General features: G+C 49.7%; 1 protein-coding gene across 1 annotated transcript in view; it reads left to right on the top strand.

Annotated features, from left to right (window-relative positions):
- Nucleotides 1-16,091, top strand: part of NOL10 (nucleolar protein 10) — a 90,680-nt gene extending 74,589 nt beyond the window's left edge. Inside the window, exons 18-21 of the mRNA XM_030311650.2 lie at nt 2,018-2,191; nt 2,445-2,692; nt 11,810-11,912; nt 15,296-16,091. Coding sequence (XP_030167510.1) covers nt 2,018-2,191; nt 2,445-2,692; nt 11,810-11,912; nt 15,296-15,415 — 645 coding nt within the window. The 3' untranslated portion in view covers nt 15,416-16,091. The remainder of the gene's footprint in view (nt 1-2,017; nt 2,192-2,444; nt 2,693-11,809; nt 11,913-15,295) is intronic.
- Nucleotides 16,092-18,948: the final 2,857 nt, after the last annotated feature.

The raw sequence follows: 18,948 nt of genomic DNA on the forward strand, positions 1-18,948 counted from the left end.
TTCTTTCACTTAGTAAAACGCACGTAAGATTTCTCCGTGTCTTCTCATGACTTGGTCGTTCACGTCTTTTTAGCACAGAATGCCGTTCAGTTGTCTGAATGCTCCATGGTTCATCCATGCACCTACTGGAGGACATCTTGGTTTCTGGAACATAATTTCTCGTCCTTCACTCCACCCTACACCTTTTTCTGATGATCTTCAGTGATGGGTCCCCACCCCTGGCAGCCCTGACTTTCCAGTCACTTAAGCTAGACTTCACACCCTGCTTTTCACTCTCCCCTCTCCCGGCTCCTCTGTAGCTGCATCTGCCCATTCTGATGTGGAACTGTGTCTCATGGTCACCCTTTCCTCCAACCGTACTTGTTCCCGCCCTTAGATCCCACTGCTCTAAGATAGGCCCCGTCTCTTCTCTCGGTTTCCTAAAGCGGTCTGGTAGTCACAACGTGACTGATTTCTCCCTCAGCAGTCCATCAGGCACCGCGCTGCCGAGGGCTCTCAGTGCAGAATTCTCCTTGTCACCCAGGGGTCCTGGAGCACACCTCTGTCACCTCTTTCCTCCTCCCCCTCCTCCCCTCCCGAGCAGTCCCCTCACCTATAGAATAAAGGGCACGGTCTTACAGTGTTGATTTCCGTTACAGTCTGGCCTGATCAAAACATGCTTTTCCAAATTTTGTCGTTATTCTTGTGTCATCAGACTGTTCACCACTCCTCAGTGGGCTGGAAATGCTTTCGGCTTTCCGTCTGCCGCATCCCCGATGAACCCTTCTCATGTGCCTCCTGTTGGGAGTTACCCTTTACCTCTCGCTTTCAGAGCACTTGCAACTCTGCCTAGCATCCTTCATAAGGAGCCTTGCGGCGTCCAGGCTTTTGTTTCTGTTACTGTGTTTCTGTTTCTCCTTAGATTACCTTGGGATCAGGAACTGGATCTTACCTATCTTTGTTTCTTCCTTGAACCTAAATCTGTCTTGGAAATGATATTTAATCAGGGAAGACTTGTTCGGTATATCTTAAATACGTATTCAGTGTGTCACAGAAATTTAGGTTAAGCGTTTATCAGATTTTAGGTGCCTACCAGGAACAAACAGCCAAAGTCCGTCAACATCTCACGATTTGGCAGATTTTTGTGTAGCCGTATTCTACGTACCACGCTCAGAACCCAGCTGTTTCCACCCGCCATGAATGGGTTAGCCTATTCAGCCCACGTTCGGGCTATTTACTTTACAGACCGTATTCAGTAGGTTGATTTATCTGGTTTCCAAACCTATAGCAGATAAAAAACTATAGGAGAGCCCTGAGTGTAGAGGATTGTCTTCTGTTTGCATGAACAGATACGTTTATAATACGTTCTAGAAAAGTTTCTGTTCAGAACCCTGAGCTATTCATATGAGTCTCAATAGCAGTTTTATTGTGTCAGGTTTACTCTGCGTCCGTTGTGAACAATTCAGTGGCCTACGGAAGATATGAGGAGGCCATCCTCTAAAAGGTGGAAGCTTCCCTTACGTTTCCAAATCACTCAGAGTCAGGAAGCTTCGACCAGCAGCTCCCACCATGTTAATTCTTCTTAGTATTATTAGTATTATTCCCTTCGCAGTTTTCAATGAAGTTGGAAGAGTCACTAATTTTATTTCAATATAGTAGCTCTGCCTAAAAAGCTGTGTTTCGAAACATGTATTTCCTTGAAGAGTGTTGTTCATGAAAAAAATGGTAATTGAGGAAAATTCTGTTCAATATATTAAGCATAAAGTTAAACCAAAGAGGTTTATTCTTAGCTCATCATGTTGAATGGCCAAGTAATACATACCGTCTGAAATGGATTAATAGAATTTGTTTGTGAGTAGGAGAGAAAACCCAAGGGCAGTTAGAAAGTTCTGGAAACAAGTTCTAAAGAAGTTCCCTAATAATTAAAGTAATGCCTTATGCAGCTTATTAACTTATAATTGACAAACATCTTTAGGCCATCTTTCTGGTCAGATTTTATTCATACTAACTTTACATTCCTGCATTCTTTTTCTCATAGAGCCTTCCTAATATTCTCACTGATGATCGATTTAAAGTTATGTTTGAGAACCCTGACTTCCAGGTGGACGAAGAGAGTGAAGAATTTAGGCTTTTGAATCCACTTGTCTCAAAAATTAGTGAGAAAAGGAAGAAGAAACTAAGACTCTTAGAGCAACAAGAACTTCACGAAAAAGTAACGTACTCCTTGTCCTTGTGTTTACTCGTGTTTCGTTAATAGAGTTTTCTGTGCGAGGTAGAAGAGCCTTTCAGACCCTTGCGATGTAATTTGCTTGACCTTCAGCTTAGAAGTCGATCTTTGACGAAAGGCCTTTTCTCCAATGCGCGCGATGTCACGTATCCCAGTGGGCGACTGCTGGTCACCAGAAAATAACAGGTCGGGGTTTGGCAAGGGGAAAGGAGCTGCCGCTTACTATTTTTATTTTCAGGAAGAGGAGGAAGAACCGGAAGGAAAACCAAGTGATGCAGAAAGTTCTGAGAGTTCGGATGATGAAAAAGACTGGGTCGAAGAGGTCAGGAAGCAGCGCAGACTTCTGCACCAGGAGGAAAAGGTGAAGCGGCAGGAGCAGCTCAGGGAGGACCGGCAGACGGTCCTCAAGCCCCAGTTTTACGAGATCAAAGCAGGCGAGGAATTCAGGAGCTTCAAAGATTCTGCCACAAAGCAGAAGCTGATGAAGTAAGTAACGCTGCTCTCGGTGGTGCCTCCCCGAGTTGGCCGTGTGGCCGGGGCCTTGCTTTTCCTCTCCGCCGTGTCGCCCCAAGGGTGGATTTGCATCTTTGGAGTTAATGTCAGGGAAGCGCCATAAGGCTTGAGGGGAAATAACACTATCTTTATTGAGATGACTTTTAACAGCTTTTTGGGGTGGTGTTTACATACAGTAAGACCCGGGGTCTAGCCCTCTGGGTAGTGGCCAGTATAGTGAGAACACTTGTCCACCATAAAAGTCACATTGCTTTTGTTGTCCTTGTTTTTCCCCGTTTCCCCAGCCTGCAAATATCCATTTTATTCTTTGCCCCGCAGTTCAGTAGTCTTCTGTACAGTCGTAATTAACAGGTAACACATTCTTTCCCTCTTAAAAAAAAGTTATTTTTTTAATTAGAAGTGCAATTATATTTATCCCTATCTCAGCTTACCTGATTACTGAAAAAGTCACGTGGACAATTTGGCAGAAATTTTAAGCCTTTTGCGAGAGAGCTGAGAGACGAGCAAAAGTGGTATTCTAGAATAGTCAAATACATAGAGACAGAGAGTAGCATGGTGGTCACCAGGGGCCGGGGCGAGGGGGAATGGGGAGAAATCACTTTATGAGTCGGGAGTGGTGAGGAAGTTCTGGAAATGGATAGCAGTGATGGCTGCACAGCAACGTGAATATAGTTTACCACAATAAAAAAGTCAACATGGGGAAAAAAAAAGGTATTATTTGGACAGTTTCTGTTGTAGGACATGACAACAGAATTCTGTTGTACGTATTAAAGGACAGCTTCTGTTGTGTCTAAGTAAGGAACAAGCTAGGTCCTCAGTTCTAGATTGTGTACGAGCTGTAAGTTGTGTAAGTCTCTGCTCTGAGGATTCTTGGGCTGAGTATTAATGTGTAAGATGAGAGTGTGATAGATGGTCGTGATAGGTGATCTCGAAAGAAGACCCCAAAGGTGTGGGGAGTCCGCCGGGGGCCGGGGGGGCGGGGAGCCACATGGCGAGGTGTGAGGCCCGGCTTAGTACCACTTCCGTACCTGTACTTCTCCAGCTCCTGGCTTCCCGTTTGGAAAATGTGGTTTCTCAGAGGCAGGAAGTAGGGAAAGGGTGGAGAGGACATCGTTGGACAGGCTGAATTGTTTCTGGAACGGAGATCTGGCTAGCCCTGTTTATCTCACCAACTTCTAGCGAGCATCTGAGACACCGGATGTGAAGGGACTCCTGTAACGTAGAATCCAGGAGCATCTCAAAATTCCGCTTCTGACAAACAAAAGATCTGTTGGTGAACAAAGAATCTAGTAATAGGGTTGATATCATTTGAAGATACCTTTACTGGCCTTTTTTTTTTTTTTTTTTTTTTTTTTTTTTTTTTTTTTTTTGGTAACAACTTCCTTGAGATACAATTTACATACCATCCAGTTGACCTACTTAAAGCGTGCAGCTCACCCGTGTCTAGTATAATCACTGAGCTGTGCAGCTATCCTCACAATTCATTTGAGAACGTTCTCATCTCCCAGAGGAGACCCCCACCCCCCAGTGGCAGTCGCCGCCACCTGCCCGCAGCCCACCCCGTCCCCGGGCGACCGCTGTCTGCTTTCTGCTCTGCCGTTTCCGATAACGGGGACCACGCGAGACGTGGCATTTTGTCTGGCTTCTTTTACTTAGCGCAACGTCTCCAGTGTTCATCCGTGCTGTAGCATCTGCAAGTACCTCCTTCGTTTTCTCGCCAAATAATATTCCGGCGTGTGCCTAGACCGGCCCGCGTAGCCGTTCACCCGTTCACCCGGTGGCGGACGTTTGGGTCGCTCCGCCTTTCGGTTGTTGGGAATGATGCCGTCGCGAACATCTGCGTACCAGGTTTGACACGGACGTGTTTTCATTTCTCCCGGCTGTATTCCTCGGGGTCACGTGGTAACGCGATGCTTAACCTTCCGAGAAGCTGCCACGCGGTTTCTCAAGGAAGCCGCTGCATTTCACGTCCCTGCTGGCGGCGCGTGCAGCCTGGCCCCGCGTCCCTGTTACTCTCGGGCATCTAACCTGGGGTCCGCCTCAGCAGCGGGAGGAAGGCTAGCCGTTCGTAGTGTTCCGATTCTGGGGAGGGAGTTTCTTTGTTAGACTATCTGCTGCTTTGGTCTCGCTTTGTTTACTCTATTGCTGGCTTCTGAGTCAGTACTAGACCCAAGTAAGCACTTGATGAACCTTGGCGGAAGGGGACCTTCTGTGCCTTGGCCATGTGTCGGGCATCTCGGGGAGTTACCCTCGCCAGGGCTGCTGAGAAAGAATCATTTACTCCAGCCCACCGGCCAGGGAGACCTGGGAGCGGCGGTCCCTAGCGTAAGCCTGGCAACGTGGTGATTTGGGGCCGGAGCATGAGTAAACCTTCTTGACATTTTTGCTCTGCCTGTGGATTGTAGCAGGACACTAATGTGAGAAACAAACGAGATGGAGTATTTAGTGGATAAGTAATAGCCAGGTTAATACACTGCAAGTAAACATTTCTTTCCTTTTTTTTTCTTTTTCTTTTTTTTTTTTTTTGAGTAGAGAACTATGTAAGTGACAGGACTCCATGAGCTTAAAAGGAGAGTCCCGTAGCCGAAAGTAATAACCCTTTGGTTTGAACAGCCTGCAGTTGGCTGGGCATTTTGGCACAAACTGCTTATTGAGTTCTAGTCTTGACTGGATCATTTTGGCAGATCCCGAACTTGCAATATTTTAATATTATTTAATGAAGCATTGAACCATTGTCCTTGAGAACACCAAAGCGAACGCCTTCTGTTTATTCTCTCAGTTACCACAAGGCAATCACTAAAACACAGCATCAAAACTGAGTATGTTGTGTTTTCAGTGTTCACTCGGACCCGCCCGGCTTTAAAACTGCTTCTGTGAAGGGAAAAGTGAACAATGAGTCCTAACTCAGTACTTGAGTGAGTCCCTCTCTTCGCTTGGCGTAGTGACACGGCGTCAGATAGATACATATGTCTGTCGGCACACACTTATGTGCCTTGCGGTGTGCTGTGCGTTGTGTTTATTCATCCGTCCATCAGCCTCTCTCCTCGCCCATTCTTCAGGCGGATGTTCGTTGAGTGCCTGCCTAGTGTGAGCAAAGTGCAGTCCAGAGCCGGGGGATGGAAACACAAGGCACAGCTCGCATTCTGGAGCCTTCACATTCTAGCTGGTCCTCCGTGAGCCGTGAAGAGGCGTGCGGAAAGCACGGAAGACCGAAAGGGATTGAACTTTTGGAGACTTAGGAAGTCTTTTTTTTTTTTTTTCTTTTCAACGTTTATTTTTTTTGGGACAGAGAGAGACAGAGCATGAACGGGGGAGGGGCAGAGAGAGAGGGAGACACAGAATCGGAAACAGGCTCCAGGCTCCGAGCCATCAGCCCAGAGCCCGACGCGGGGCTCGAACTCCCGGACCGCGAGATCGTGACCTGGCTGAGGTCGGACGCTTAACCGACTGCGCCACCCAGGCGCCCCAGGAAGTCTTAATAAGAGGTCATAGCGAAACTGCTCTTCTGAAAGGCAAAAAGATGAGCTCCCAAAGCAGGGTGGGAAGGATGCTGGTCCGGGAGGAGTGGCGTGCCGGCACAAGAATGCTGTGTGGAAACGGAGAGAAGCGTGATTGGTGCGGGAGGGTGACCGGGGGGAGCAGCAGACAGGCCCGCCCCCCCCCCCCCCCGGCCCAAGCACAGGAGCCCGGGAATGTCGTGACGCTAAGATTAACACCATCAAATCTGTTTCCAGCCCCCCCACCCCGTGGTGTGCATGCTTCTATACAGTAAAAGCAGTTCGTGTTTGTTGTAGAAAATAAAAATACAAAGTCCCTCTTTCTCAGAAACTATTAATGAAATATCTCAGTTTTAGGGAGAAAAGGCAGGGAGTAAGTGGGCCCCCAAGATCAGCTAACAGACTTATACAGTATCCCAGTCACAAGTGATGAAGCCTGAACTGGGGGCAGCGAGAACCAGGCCGACTTCGAGCCACGTCACTCACAGACTGTCTAAGAATGAGAAAGGAAAATGGGCGTATGCCACGGTGTTGTTCCGTTACTAATTTAATGGCAAGGGAGAAAGGAGTAGTCGGGTGATGTTGAACCGTGTGGCAGTGTTGCCACTGAGATACAGAATATGGAACAAAAACCGGGTTTCAGGCTGAAAGTACTGAGCTGGGTATCCGCACGTCAAGTGTGCGGTGCCCAGGTGTCCTCTGGGTAATGTTCAGTAGACAGAGGGAAATGGGGGGGGGGGGCGAGACACAGGGCTGAGACCCCAGCTTTTCCCGTGTGATCGAGACCGCGGTCGCGGTATGAGGAAGACCAATGTGTAGAGTGCGGCGAGGGTGACGAATGGAGCCCCTTGGGAGCAACAGAGGTTTTCTCTTGAGTCCACGATAAAAACCATCCGCCTCTCTTTAGAAAAATGCAACTGGAAGCAAAATGCTGCGTGTAAATTTAGAGATGGCACCGCACACACCAATAGCCGAGGGCGAAGAGTTCCGATTCGGAGGACAGGCTAAGGGGAAGGTAGGTAGTAAAAATTACCGAGTAGTTTTCAGAAATGGAGGAGGAAAACCGGAGAGAGCCGAGCGGGGAGGGTGTGGTGCGAGTGTCAGATGGGGCAGGAGGCCCGCGAGCCGGAGGTTTAAAAGGCCGTTAGGAAGATGTCTTGCTGGGACTCGTTTCTGAGGCATCGGCCCAGATGTCTGATTGCGATTGATTGATGAATGAATGGAGATAATAAATATTGTGAACAGTGCACATGGATGATTCTTCCAAGAAGTTTGGCAGAAAAAGGAAGGAGTCAAAGCCAGTAACTCAATGGGAAAGGTTTTTTAGGCTCGAGGGACAGAATGTGTTAGTGGGGTGGGGGGATTGACTGGCAAGCACACAGTGACCCAAGAGACATAAGTAAATTGACAGAGCTGAATTCAGTGAGCAGTCAGGAGGAAGCGGCCAGGGCACGGCTTAAGGAGACAGCCTCAGAAAGGACGGCGTCCCTCCTCAAAGACCCGAGGGGAGGCTGGCGGGATGGGTGGCAACAGTCAGGTTTGTAGCTAGAAAGTGGGGGCGTTCGTGCTGCTGGCCCCGGGCCGGGGTCTGGGCGCACCACACTTTGGTGATCAGGGCGGTAGGGTCTCGGGGAGGCTCTGGAGGCGGGGTGATGGGAGGCGCTGGAAGGGGGTACGGGGAGCCTGCAGGGGGGAGCTCCTAGAGCACAGCTTCCTCACCCCCTCCCCTCGGGGGAATACGTATTCCCTGCCAGGCGGCCCTTCAGTAGGAAAGTGTTCTTTGAAGCACCCGGCCTGTGGTCTGCCTTGGAAATTCAAAGGTTTCAAAGACATTTCCTGCCTTGGAGGAATTCACCTTGTTCACCAGGTGCTTGTAGTAGCTCTTGGGAAGCCGCTTATCACACCCACGACTTTATCCACTTTGTGGACGGACCCTCCAGCTCATTTCCCTCACTGGTCGTGGATGAGAGCGGAAGGCACGCGCTCTTCGTTTAATACAAGCATTTTTTAAATCTGATTTTGAAAGTGATTTCATTCCAAAGTTGCACTTGGTAAAAAGAATCTTACTCAAGTTGATAGGCACTCAGGTGATACATAAGCACATTTTCATTGTAATACTTAAAAAGAGTGTAGAGTAAAAGGCGAATCTCCCTTTGACCCCACACTCCCTCCCGGAGGTGACTGCTGTCACTCACGCGTGGTCAGTGTTAGCTTTTTCCTGGACGGGAATGGGCCCTGCTGTAATCACATGGCGGTTGAACTTCTCACTTCATGCAGCAGGAAGTCTTGAAAATGTTTCTTTGTAAGTACGTGTAGGCCTACCTAGAGCCGCGTCAGTCTTTCATAAGGTGGATGGGCCATCACATGGGTCACATTCCCGGATTCGGGATGGTTAGGTTGTTCCTTGCTTTCCTCTTCCCTTTTTCATGGTGATAAATATATACACACGTGCGGGAATTCCTTTAGAGGCTGTATGACCTAGTCATGGAACTTGCTGGATCAAAAGGGGTATGTGATAGATACGGCCATATCGCCCTCAAGAAAGGCCTTGAGCTCTTTGCGTCTTACCAGAGTGCCTATTGCCCCGCACTTGCGACAGCAGTGGACGTTAGGAATCTTTTTAAAGTTGAACAAAGCTGATAGATGAGGTGTCCAGACACCCTGGTTACTTCAGTTCACTTCTGCGAAGATAGGGGCCTCGAAGGAGCACCTGCAGACAGAGAGCATCAGACCGTTTTCAACAACCCATACGGTCTCTGTAAGTATCTGTCAGAGTCATTTGTTCTATAAGCAGAGTACGTAACGTCTGCCATTTATCTGTAGATTCCATTTCTCCACTGCCGCCTTATTCCCTTTGGTGTAGACTGTGGAGGAATGAGTCCTTTGTTTTCAGTTAACTCCTCTCAGTGCTGTACTAACACAACGTGCCTCCACACAAAGTGATTTTTAAAAACTCAGTTGAGGTGCATTAGTTCTGGGGCATACAATAAATATCTGATGTTTCCCCTTGTACTTTGTGCCCTCCCCCCTTTTTTTTTTTAAAGATCGCCTTGCTGAGAATTCTGGTTCTTCCCCTCATCGCCCTGTCTGTCCTGTGCTGAGTAATTTCTTTCTTTCAACCTTTAAAAGCCCACATCTGTCTTCCTCACCAGTCCCCACACATTGGTGGGACGGGGGGAAGGGGGCTGCTCAGCTTGTGACAGTGAACTTTTTTTCCCTGAAATTCTTAACCTTACTTACTGGTGACACACGGTGTGGCCCTGTGCATTTTGTGCTTCTGTTATAGTAGATGGTTTTCAGGTGTCTGCTTCTTGAATCGTCTGACTGAATTCATTCTCAAGGCGCTGGCTTAGGGATGGCTGGTTAGAGCCACGTACCGTAAACTGACTCTCAAAGGGAGGGCAGGGGCGCTTGCTTTAATGTAGAAATCTGCACGCTCAGTGCCTGTGTCTGATCTTGTGCCACGGCTCATTCTAAAACTCCGCTTGTCTTTCCAAGCAGCCCAGACAGAACAAGTTTTTACAAGTGCACATTGAAAGTACATTGAGAGGAAACCAGAATTTATAGACCCTATCATGGAGGAAATAAGGTCATTCTTAAAAGAGTAGTAATTGCCCACAATTTACTTGAAAAGTCACTTTCTGCCCAAATTAGTGTTTTCTGTGTGCCACCCTGTCTCCAAGGCTCCAGAGCTATTCAGAAGCCACGAAAGGAAAGAACAGAAAACGGCACGAACAGGCCGAGGAATGTGCTTAGGCCGACATCACTCCCATCCACGCTGGAGTCCGTGTATGCTTCACGTCGGGATTCTTATTAAAAAAAAAAAAGTAAACTAGATCTTAGCTCCGTTCCGTTTGTCGTGTGGAAGCTTGTCATTTAGGAGACCCAGTGGACACATTTCCTAACACAAAACTTTACAAATCGGGTTTGGTGTGGCACACTCCTGGAAACCAGAAATTCTCAAACCGGAATCCTGGCTTTTAGACTTGAGTCCTTGTGTGGCCTGGGGCGACCAGTTAGCTTCTCACCTCCCTTCTCGCCATCTATAAAGGATACATACTTGTGTCTCAGGGATGTTGAAAGGATTAATTAGTTCGTCTGTAAAGCGCTTTGAAGATGAAAAGTACTTTAAAAGTGCTTCTTAATAACATTATTGCTTAGAAAAGAGTGCCACTTTTATGCTAACCGCTTCACGTCTCAAATTATGTAAAGAAGACCTGTTTCGTACATCGCTACCAGTCGTAAATTGGAGATAAATCTCTCGTGGTGTGCACATCAAACGTTTCCTTCAGAATTTCAAAGGAGCATCGCTTTATCTTACGGGGCGTTTCGGAGCAGTGTTCTGCCCAGTAATTAGTGATGAAGATCGTATTTCAGGAAAAAGAAAACCCTGCACCCGGTTCAGCCGTCTTCCAATTCAGTCAGGTCGTTCAGTATTAACTTGAAAGGGAAGTGCGGTTACTTTTTTCGAGGAGGGAATAGAAGAGAGAACCACGTTCTTGCCTTCTTTCTTCCTCTGCTCCCCGCACCCGTTTCCATCACAGGCACCTGAGGGTGTTGCCGCTTTGCCGTTTCTCCAGGCGTTAGAGCTGATATTAAAACTTACGGGAAGTTTTTGTCTTTAAGCCTAACGCAGTTTTTTCCCCCTCTGAACCAAGTTAACAAAAAGGGCCGGTGTTGTGATTTTCTAATAAAACGTTACAGCAACATGCAATGAAGTGTTACATGTGCAAGATACAAATGGAACGTCTTGCTTGTAAAGCCGGGGCACAACGATGTTAATTATGCAGATGACAGAGAATTACGGGGCACAGCAAACCGTAACAGGGGCAGGAAGTACAGAAAGAGACTCTAGAAAAGTTTGGAATATATGATCAAGAAATGAAACAAAATTTGCATTTGGGGTAAAGTGCTTCGGGAAGAGTAATTCAAGTAAGAAATTGGAAGGAAAAGTCACCTGGAGAAATAGCAGTGAGTGAGTAGACTGACTCGGATAGAATTTGCCCTCGTCTGTAGTCAGACCAGTTTGCGGTTCGGGTTGTTCTTGCGACGGGTGGTGAGTGTAGTCCAGGGAGCTAAGAGTGAGCGAAGGAAAAATCAGAATTCGAGTGGCCCTTCTCCAAGCCTTGATCTGGAAGACTTGATCTGTGTGTCCGCTCCCTCGACGAGGTGAGTGCAACGCTCTCCTACCTTGTGCGTGCTTTAAATACGAAATGCTTCGGAAGCATACGTGCCGCTGACCATTACAGGAAATTACAGGCTTCAGAAATAGTGCTCCTTGGATCTTGGCTTCAGAAATGTGATTTAGTAAGATAAGCGGCGATCATTGAAAATCTATTTGGAACCACCACTTAAAATACTAAGTTCGTGGCTGTTTGGGCAGCTGTTGTTTTTACCGCGTATCTACTGGGTGTGAGCAAAGGCTGAGCGCCCTTATTTCTTCCCGCGGTTGTGTTAAATGAATGCCATTTTCTATCTTGACCACAAGGGTAAAGGATTTTCTGCATGTGAGCAGTGCTCATTAAAACTGGTTTCAAATGCTAAATCAAAACGTAATGCTAATTAACGTATCCTTCTCTTAAATTTCCCACAGTAAAACGCTTGAAGATCGTTTGAAACTTGAGGCAAAAAATGGCACGTTGAGTATATCAGACACCACAGTTGGCAGCAAACAGTTGACGTTCACGTTAAAGAGGGTAAGTTTTTAGTGTTATGTTTTTTCATTCAAGAAAGGAAACTAGGCTTCCAGTAGAGCTACGTGTGTGTGTGTGTGTCTGACCTCAGAACTGCCCTCCCTGGCTTTTCCCCTCGGAGGAACCGTGTTCCCGCTCTAGCACTTCTCCCGCAGCCACAGCCCCTCCTGGGTTCCTGGGTTCGGGGCAGGCACACAGCTTGGCCGAGGCAGAGGCAGGCGGGTCCCGGGGTCCCCGGGGGGACAGGGCGGCAGGTGTGGTGTCTGGGTCACTGGGCTCATTCTGGTCTCTGGTCCCTGGTCCCTGGTTTCCCTGTAAAGGGAAAGTCCTGACTGGGGCTTACACAGTTCATGCGAAAATGAAAATAGGATGGCTCTGAAATTATGACTATGATTGTTATTACTATTGTTTTTTTGTTTTTTTGTTTTTTGTTTTTTGTTTTTTTTTTGGCTAAAAACAAAAGCACTAAGAAATACCTAAAATGGCCCCATGGTTGAGTCAAGCAGAGGCTGTGAAACTCTTTTGGGGGATGCATCAGTTAATATTTGATTTATGCCAGTTGTATCATTTGAGTAACCAAATTTTAACTTCTTAAATCTCATTTTTACTTAGGAATAATTAAGGATCTGTGTAGTTTTTAATAGAAATCTCTTTCTCTACTAGGTGTGTGATATATTTAGGTAAAATCTCAAGTTTTCCCAAGATTTATATATATACTTTAAAAAAAAATTTTTTTTAACGTTTATTCATTTTTGAGAGACAGCATGAGCGGGGAAGGGGCAGAGGGAGGGAGACACAGAATCCGAAGCAGGCTCCGGGCTCCGAGCTGTCCGCACAGAACCCGATGCGGGGCTCGAACCCACAAACCATTGAGATCATGACCTGAGCCCAAGTCGAACGCTCAACCGACTGAGCCACCCAGGCGCCCCATTTTTTTTTAAAGTAAACTCTGCCCACAATGTGGGGCTCGACCTCACGACCCCACGATCAAGAGTCACGTGCTCTACCAACTGAGCCAGCCCGGCGCCCCTCATGTATACTTTCTAATGTGTGAATAGAATGGAAGGGGAAAGTTCATGCTTTCATATTGTTTAACATTGTGTAGTGGCAAAAGTAGGATTAGGTCCCAAATCCAGTTTGCGAATTTCCTGTGCCGTAGTTCCTCCCTCATCAGATCCTTGGCGAGGCTGCTCCGTGTGGTCTCGCCTGCGCCCGTGTCCCCCCTTTCGTTGGGCCGGCCTGCTGGTGACTGTGGGAGAGCAGCCGGGGCAGGACCGAGATGGAGAAGGAAAGGAAAACGTGGAGATGAGCTACTTGGCCCATAGATCATAAGGGGCCGCTCACGTGGTGTGGACGTCTTCCAGGACGGCCTTTCAGAGAGAGGCTGGTGCGGGTCCCTTTCTGGATGGGGCTCCGTCTGTGGGGCAGTCGTGGCTGCTTACAGACTCCTCAGGAGGCTCCTGCCTTGGTGGGGAAGGCCTGGCAGGGCCCCGCGCAGTGTGCAGCTGGCGAGGGAGGTGCTCCCGGGAGGTTGCTCTTCCGCCAGACCCGTAGGGAAACGCCTGGGACGGACGTCCGTGTTGAAGCTGCAGAAACGCTCCAGCGCACCCTGTTTACCTTTACTTGGTTCATCATTTCCCGAAATTGTTTGGATGAGACGCTTTCGGGGATTCTTTTTAACATGAAGAAACAAAATATTAGATGCCCAGTGTTGACTGCCTCTACAAGGGTCCTGATCCTGTTACCTGGTGTGCCAGTAGGCGGGTTCCCTCGGGTTTTCTGAGCTTACCGTTAACAAGTGCGTCTCAGATATCCGCTCTGGGGTGTGTGCCCGGGATACACAGAACAAGACAGATGTGGTCCTCGCCTCTCCGGTTCTCAGTCTGTCGAAAGAAGCACGCCCCCAGTTCCATCATGATGGTGGTGGCGGGGACCCCGGCGGAAGACAGAAGTGCGGTGAGAGCATCCGCCGGGGCCTGACCCACACACGGGGGCCGGGGAGGGCGAGCGATGTGCAGGGTGAGAGCCCCGAGGGGCCAGGCGGGGCTCCGGGCTCAGGGCACCACCGAGGCAGAGTCCTTGCCTGAGGAGGGAGGCAGTCGGGCACGCTCGAGGGTGCGGACGAGGGCCCGCGTGTGTAAAACGGGATCCCGGGAGGAGTGGCGTCGGATCTAGCCGGCAGCACAGGGGGCCTGGTCCTGCGGGGCCTTGTGAGTGGGCCGTGGGTTTCTCCTCGGACCTAAGTGGAACCGTGGAAAGCCGTTGACAGGTTTTAGCAGAAAACTGACCGTTTGTATTTCCAGAAACTGAGTGTGGCTGTTTTCCGAGGAGTAGTGGGCCGAAGGGGCCCGGAGCAGAGGCACGGTGGGCGTGGAGGAGCTCGGGACACACGGGACAGGAACGTGCGGCAGGATTGATTTGGAGTGGGCTCTGAGGAAACAGTGGTAATCAGAAAGAGAACTCAGGGACTCATTCGGAGCCCCCGTCTCGGAGCTTCCTAGAGCAGGGGACTCGACGCTTCGGGTCGTCTCTGCTTCCCCACCACTGGCTCACCTCTCAGCTCTGGTCGGGAAGTACTGAGTCGTACCAGCTGGGGGTGAGGACAGAGACTTCCCCTGACGAGCAGAACACAGAGGAGTATTTTCGGGGCGGAGAGCAACACGGGCCACCGTCAGGCAAGCCTCGTAGGTGTCTGTAAGGCGGCGCTTTTCAACTCGGAAAAATTAGGTCCCGGCAGCGCTTTCTCAGTTTCCCTTTTGTGCAGTCCCACCAGCTGAGAATATTTTCTGAGCTTTGCATTCAAGAGTTGGTACTGTCGGGCCCGTCAGATGTGATTTGGAAACCACACGGCTCTTCCCTCCACTGTGGATTCTGCGTCGAGGAAGCGCCGCTGAAAGCAGCGGGCCTCCCCGGGGGCCGGGGCGCCTTCGGCGCGGTCGGCCTGCTCGGCCCGCGAGCCTACCTGCGCACTCGCCCCGCCAGGAGCTCGCAGGCCACTTGTCCGCCCAGCCTTTGTCGGTGGTTAACGGTAGCAAATCTCTGGCTTCCGAGGGGAGTTTGACTCTTCGGAAACAGCCGGAAAATCTTTGGAACCGGTTCTGGCGGATGATACTTAATCGTGGGTGGGTTGAAATACACCGTTAGTACCTGTAAGTATTGTTTTGTTTTGGGTTTGGGGCCACGTAAATACGTGTTTTTGGCTTCCGAATAGGGCAGCATTGTGGGGGCAGAGTCCAGGGGCCAGACCACGTGCCCCGGGGTCCCGGGGGCAGTCTTTCCAGAGCCCCGCAGCGGGGCTGTGGCCGTTGGTGGTCTGCCGGTCCCCTTTCTGTAAAGGGGGTATTGACGTTTTCCTTCCTTCTCTCTCACTTCTCTTCCTCCTTCAGTCTGAACAGCAGAAGAAGCAGCAGGAGGCTGAGAAACTGCACCGACAGGAAAGGAAGACACTGCGTCGCTCAGCCGGTCACCTGAAGTCAAGACACAGACGGGGACGGCCATTTCACTGAATCTGGGAATGACCCTACGTGTGGTGCGGAGGGAGCGCCCGGACCGCTCGCCCTCGGGGTGCGTTGCAGACGGGGGTGCGCGCTCCGGAGGTGCCCGTGATCCCTTGGCGCCTCTGCAGGGTGAATGGCGGCCTGTCCCCCTGCTTCCGCGTCAGACTCCGCAGCCGCCCCCGCCCCCGCCGGCCAGTGGGTCGCCCCCAGGCTGCCCTCTGTAAGTCGTCGTTGCCGCAGTCGGTCCTCCCCGGGTTTTAATCAGGTGGAGCAGGTGGTGGTTCTTCCACGTTGTGAAACGTGTGCCGCGAGATGGGAAGTCACTGTGGGCTGAAACTGCAGGCTCTTCGTGGTCCCGGGACTTTCCTCCCTGCGGCACCTGCTGCCACTCACTGGCAACCCGCCCCGTCCCACCCGGTGCCCGGGTGCCGGCCGGCTTCGCGGTCAGACGTTCGGACGCTTGTGGCTTGTACGCGTGTTAGTCTGGGACTTTTAAAGAAACGTTCGTGTACCAAGAGGATATGATTTAGCGGTAATAACAACCTAAAACAGGAAACGGAAGCTACTGGTTATTCTTTTAACTTTTCACAAGAGTACAGATTTTTTCGTTTGTTTCTTAAGTGCAATTTGAGATACACTGGCTGGAGAAAACATTTGTAAAAATAAATACTTTCATTTAATGGCTCGTTTGAGACAGATCCGTTCTTTGAATTAATTTGAAAATTAAATTTGGTTTCCCTAGTTTTTCAGGTATTCGTGGGATTTTGGAAGCGTGTTTCTTTATGCACCGCCGGAACGGGGGCTCTTTGGCCCGCAAATGACAGAATCTTTCTGAAAATGCCGTAAGTGCGAAGGGAAGGTGGGACGTGCTGACGGCAGCAGGCTGCGGAGTGTCAGCTGGCCTCGGGGCCCCGGACTCAGCCCACTCTCCCCGCCTTCCTTTTCGTCCTCCTGTTGCCCACGGCTCCTCATCCCGCCGGGTCTCCCCGGCTCACGTTCCTGGCCCATCCCCCGTCCCCATCACATCTCTGTTGCTTCTGTGCGGACAGGTGCCCACTTCTGAGGCCCGAGACGTGTGGTCTGCTTCCAGAAAAAAAGGTGCCTTGTCCGTGGTGTGTGAGTCCGTGTTGTGTGTATGTGTATCTGTGGTGAATGTGTCTGTGGTGCGTGTCCGTGTGGTTTATGTGTGGGGACAGACTCTTCGCCAGACAAGAGTCTTATTTATTGCACCCAGCCCAGCTCGTGCTCTGGGACCAGAGGCTTCACCTGTTTTCATCCCTGGAGCCACTGCTCTCCTTTTCCTGCTTTTTATCCCCTGAACCCCTTTTATGAACCACCTCCTCCCGAAGGAAGGGGCCTCAGCTTTTCTGCACTTCCTTTTCTCTGTTTCCCACGTTGACCACTTCCTCAGAGAGGACTCCAGAAGTGAGGCGAGGACACTGCTGGCTGCGGGTTTTCCCCCCGGGGGGTTGAGCAGACCTATTTCCTGGGGCCGGGTGCTTTCACACCTATACCTGGCCTTCCCAGGCCTCTCTTTCCCTTCTTGGGGGACACTCCCTGGGGGTGGGGAGCCAGTGTGCCACGGGGGCTCTTCTAAGATGGGGGGTCGGGGCCTCCCCGGGGCGAGGAGCTGGGGTGCTGGCCACAGAGCTGGCCCGACCGAGGGTTCAATCCCGGCCCTGCTGCCCACCCACTCGGTAGCCTTTGACTGTTTATTTAACCTCTTTGAGTCTCACTCCCTCCTGTAAAATGAGGTTGGTGCTTCACGTTTGTGGGAATTAACTAAGGTACTTGCGTTAGGTGAGCACGAGCATGGGGCAAGGTTCGCGAGTGCCGCCCTTCCCTCACCTCTGCACATGTCCCTGTGGACTCAGCCGACTTCTTAATACCGAGGTTTTTCCAGGGCAGGGCTGCCCCTCGCTCAGCTCTTGTCCTGGGGGATCCCCGAAAGGGCAGAGGGATCTGTGATGGGTGTTCAGGGAAAACTTACTCAGCAGGTCGATGTACAGATGCCCCCTCCAGGCCCCGGGGCCCCCCTGTCAGGGCCTTAGAACAGCCCCCTCTCTTCCGGGTTGAGATTCTTCAAGTACCTGCCACAATCTTCTCCCTTCTTCGGAATGCAAGTTTCACACTTGGTAATTGTTTGGTTTGTGATGGATTACTTTCCAGCCCTACGTTGTGGGTCTCCACCAGAGAAGTACATGCAGGGCATTAGGGAGCCGGGCACAGCCTAAAGATGGGGGCTTGGTTTCCACACCAGGACCGTCCCAGGGGCTACTGAGTGGTGATTTCTCCCCTCGTCCTGCTCCAGATGCCCCTCAGTCTCTAATATCCCTGACCTGATGCCTAAATGTGAGGTTTTTACATTCTTTTTAATGTTTACTTACATTTTGAGAGAGAGAAAGAGCACAACCGGGTACAGGGCAGAGAGAGAGGGAGACACAGAATCCTGCGAGGCAGGTTCCAGGCACAGAGCCTGATGTGGGGCTCGAACCCATGAACCATGAGATCATGACCTGAGCGAAGTTGGACGTTTAACCAACTGAGCCACCCAGGCGCCCCTGTTTTGTTTTTGTTTTTTTTTAAGCTTATTTGTGTATTTTGAGAGAGTGAACAGGGGAGGGGCAGAGAGAGGGTGAGAGAGAATCCCAAGCAGGCTCCACACTGTCAGCACAGAGCCCAATGCAGGGCTCAATCCCACAAACCGTGGGCTCATGACCTGAGCCGAAATCAAGAGTCAGATGCTCAACTGAGTCACCCAGGTTCCCCCTAAACATGTTTTTAAACAACTATTTGAAAGAAAGTGAAAGGGGAAATTGATGGGCACACAGTGGGCACGATGGGGCATCTGGGCTCTGGTTGGTTCTGCCCCTTAACCTGGGTGGTAAGCTACTACCCTCACGACTGGTACACCTTTCTGTATGCATGTTATACCCCAATTACAAAATCTTATTAGAAAAGAATTGTATCAAAGTCACCTGTACCCATTATAACACGTTAGTCCCATCTGATCCCCCGAGATCACTCCTGATGCTCTAAGACACATTTTTTCAAATATTCTTCCGTCTTATAAGCAGCTATATACACATTTGTTTTGGTAATCAAATGGGATCATACTATTTATGCTGTTCCTCAGCTTGATTTTTAGAACTACTTTTCTCAAGTGAGGACCTATGCAGAGACATGTACTTCATTGCTTTTTATAAACTTCAGACTGTTTTACTGTATGGTTGATCCATAATCTGACTCTTCCCCTATTGATGGTTATGCCTAAAACTCTATGGAAAGAACCTTTTAAGAAATCACATCTGTGATAAGTGTAACCCAACTTATTTTTTCAAGAGACGTACGTAGGTAACTTTCTGGAACACCCGTGCGTGTAGCAAAGCACTGTAAATGGCAATGCTGCTTTTTCTTCTTTTTCTGTATCTCTTTTCTCTGAGATTATCTCTCTTTTTTTTTCTGAGATTATCTCTCTTTTTCTGAGATTTGAGAGAATTCGGTTCTCTAGTTAGGCTATTGTTTTAGCTCTATCCGTGGGA

This window comes from Lynx canadensis, chromosome A3 (genome assembly GCF_007474595.2).
Source record: "Lynx canadensis isolate LIC74 chromosome A3, mLynCan4.pri.v2, whole genome shotgun sequence".
Lineage (NCBI taxonomy): Eukaryota > Metazoa > Chordata > Mammalia > Carnivora > Felidae > Lynx > Lynx canadensis.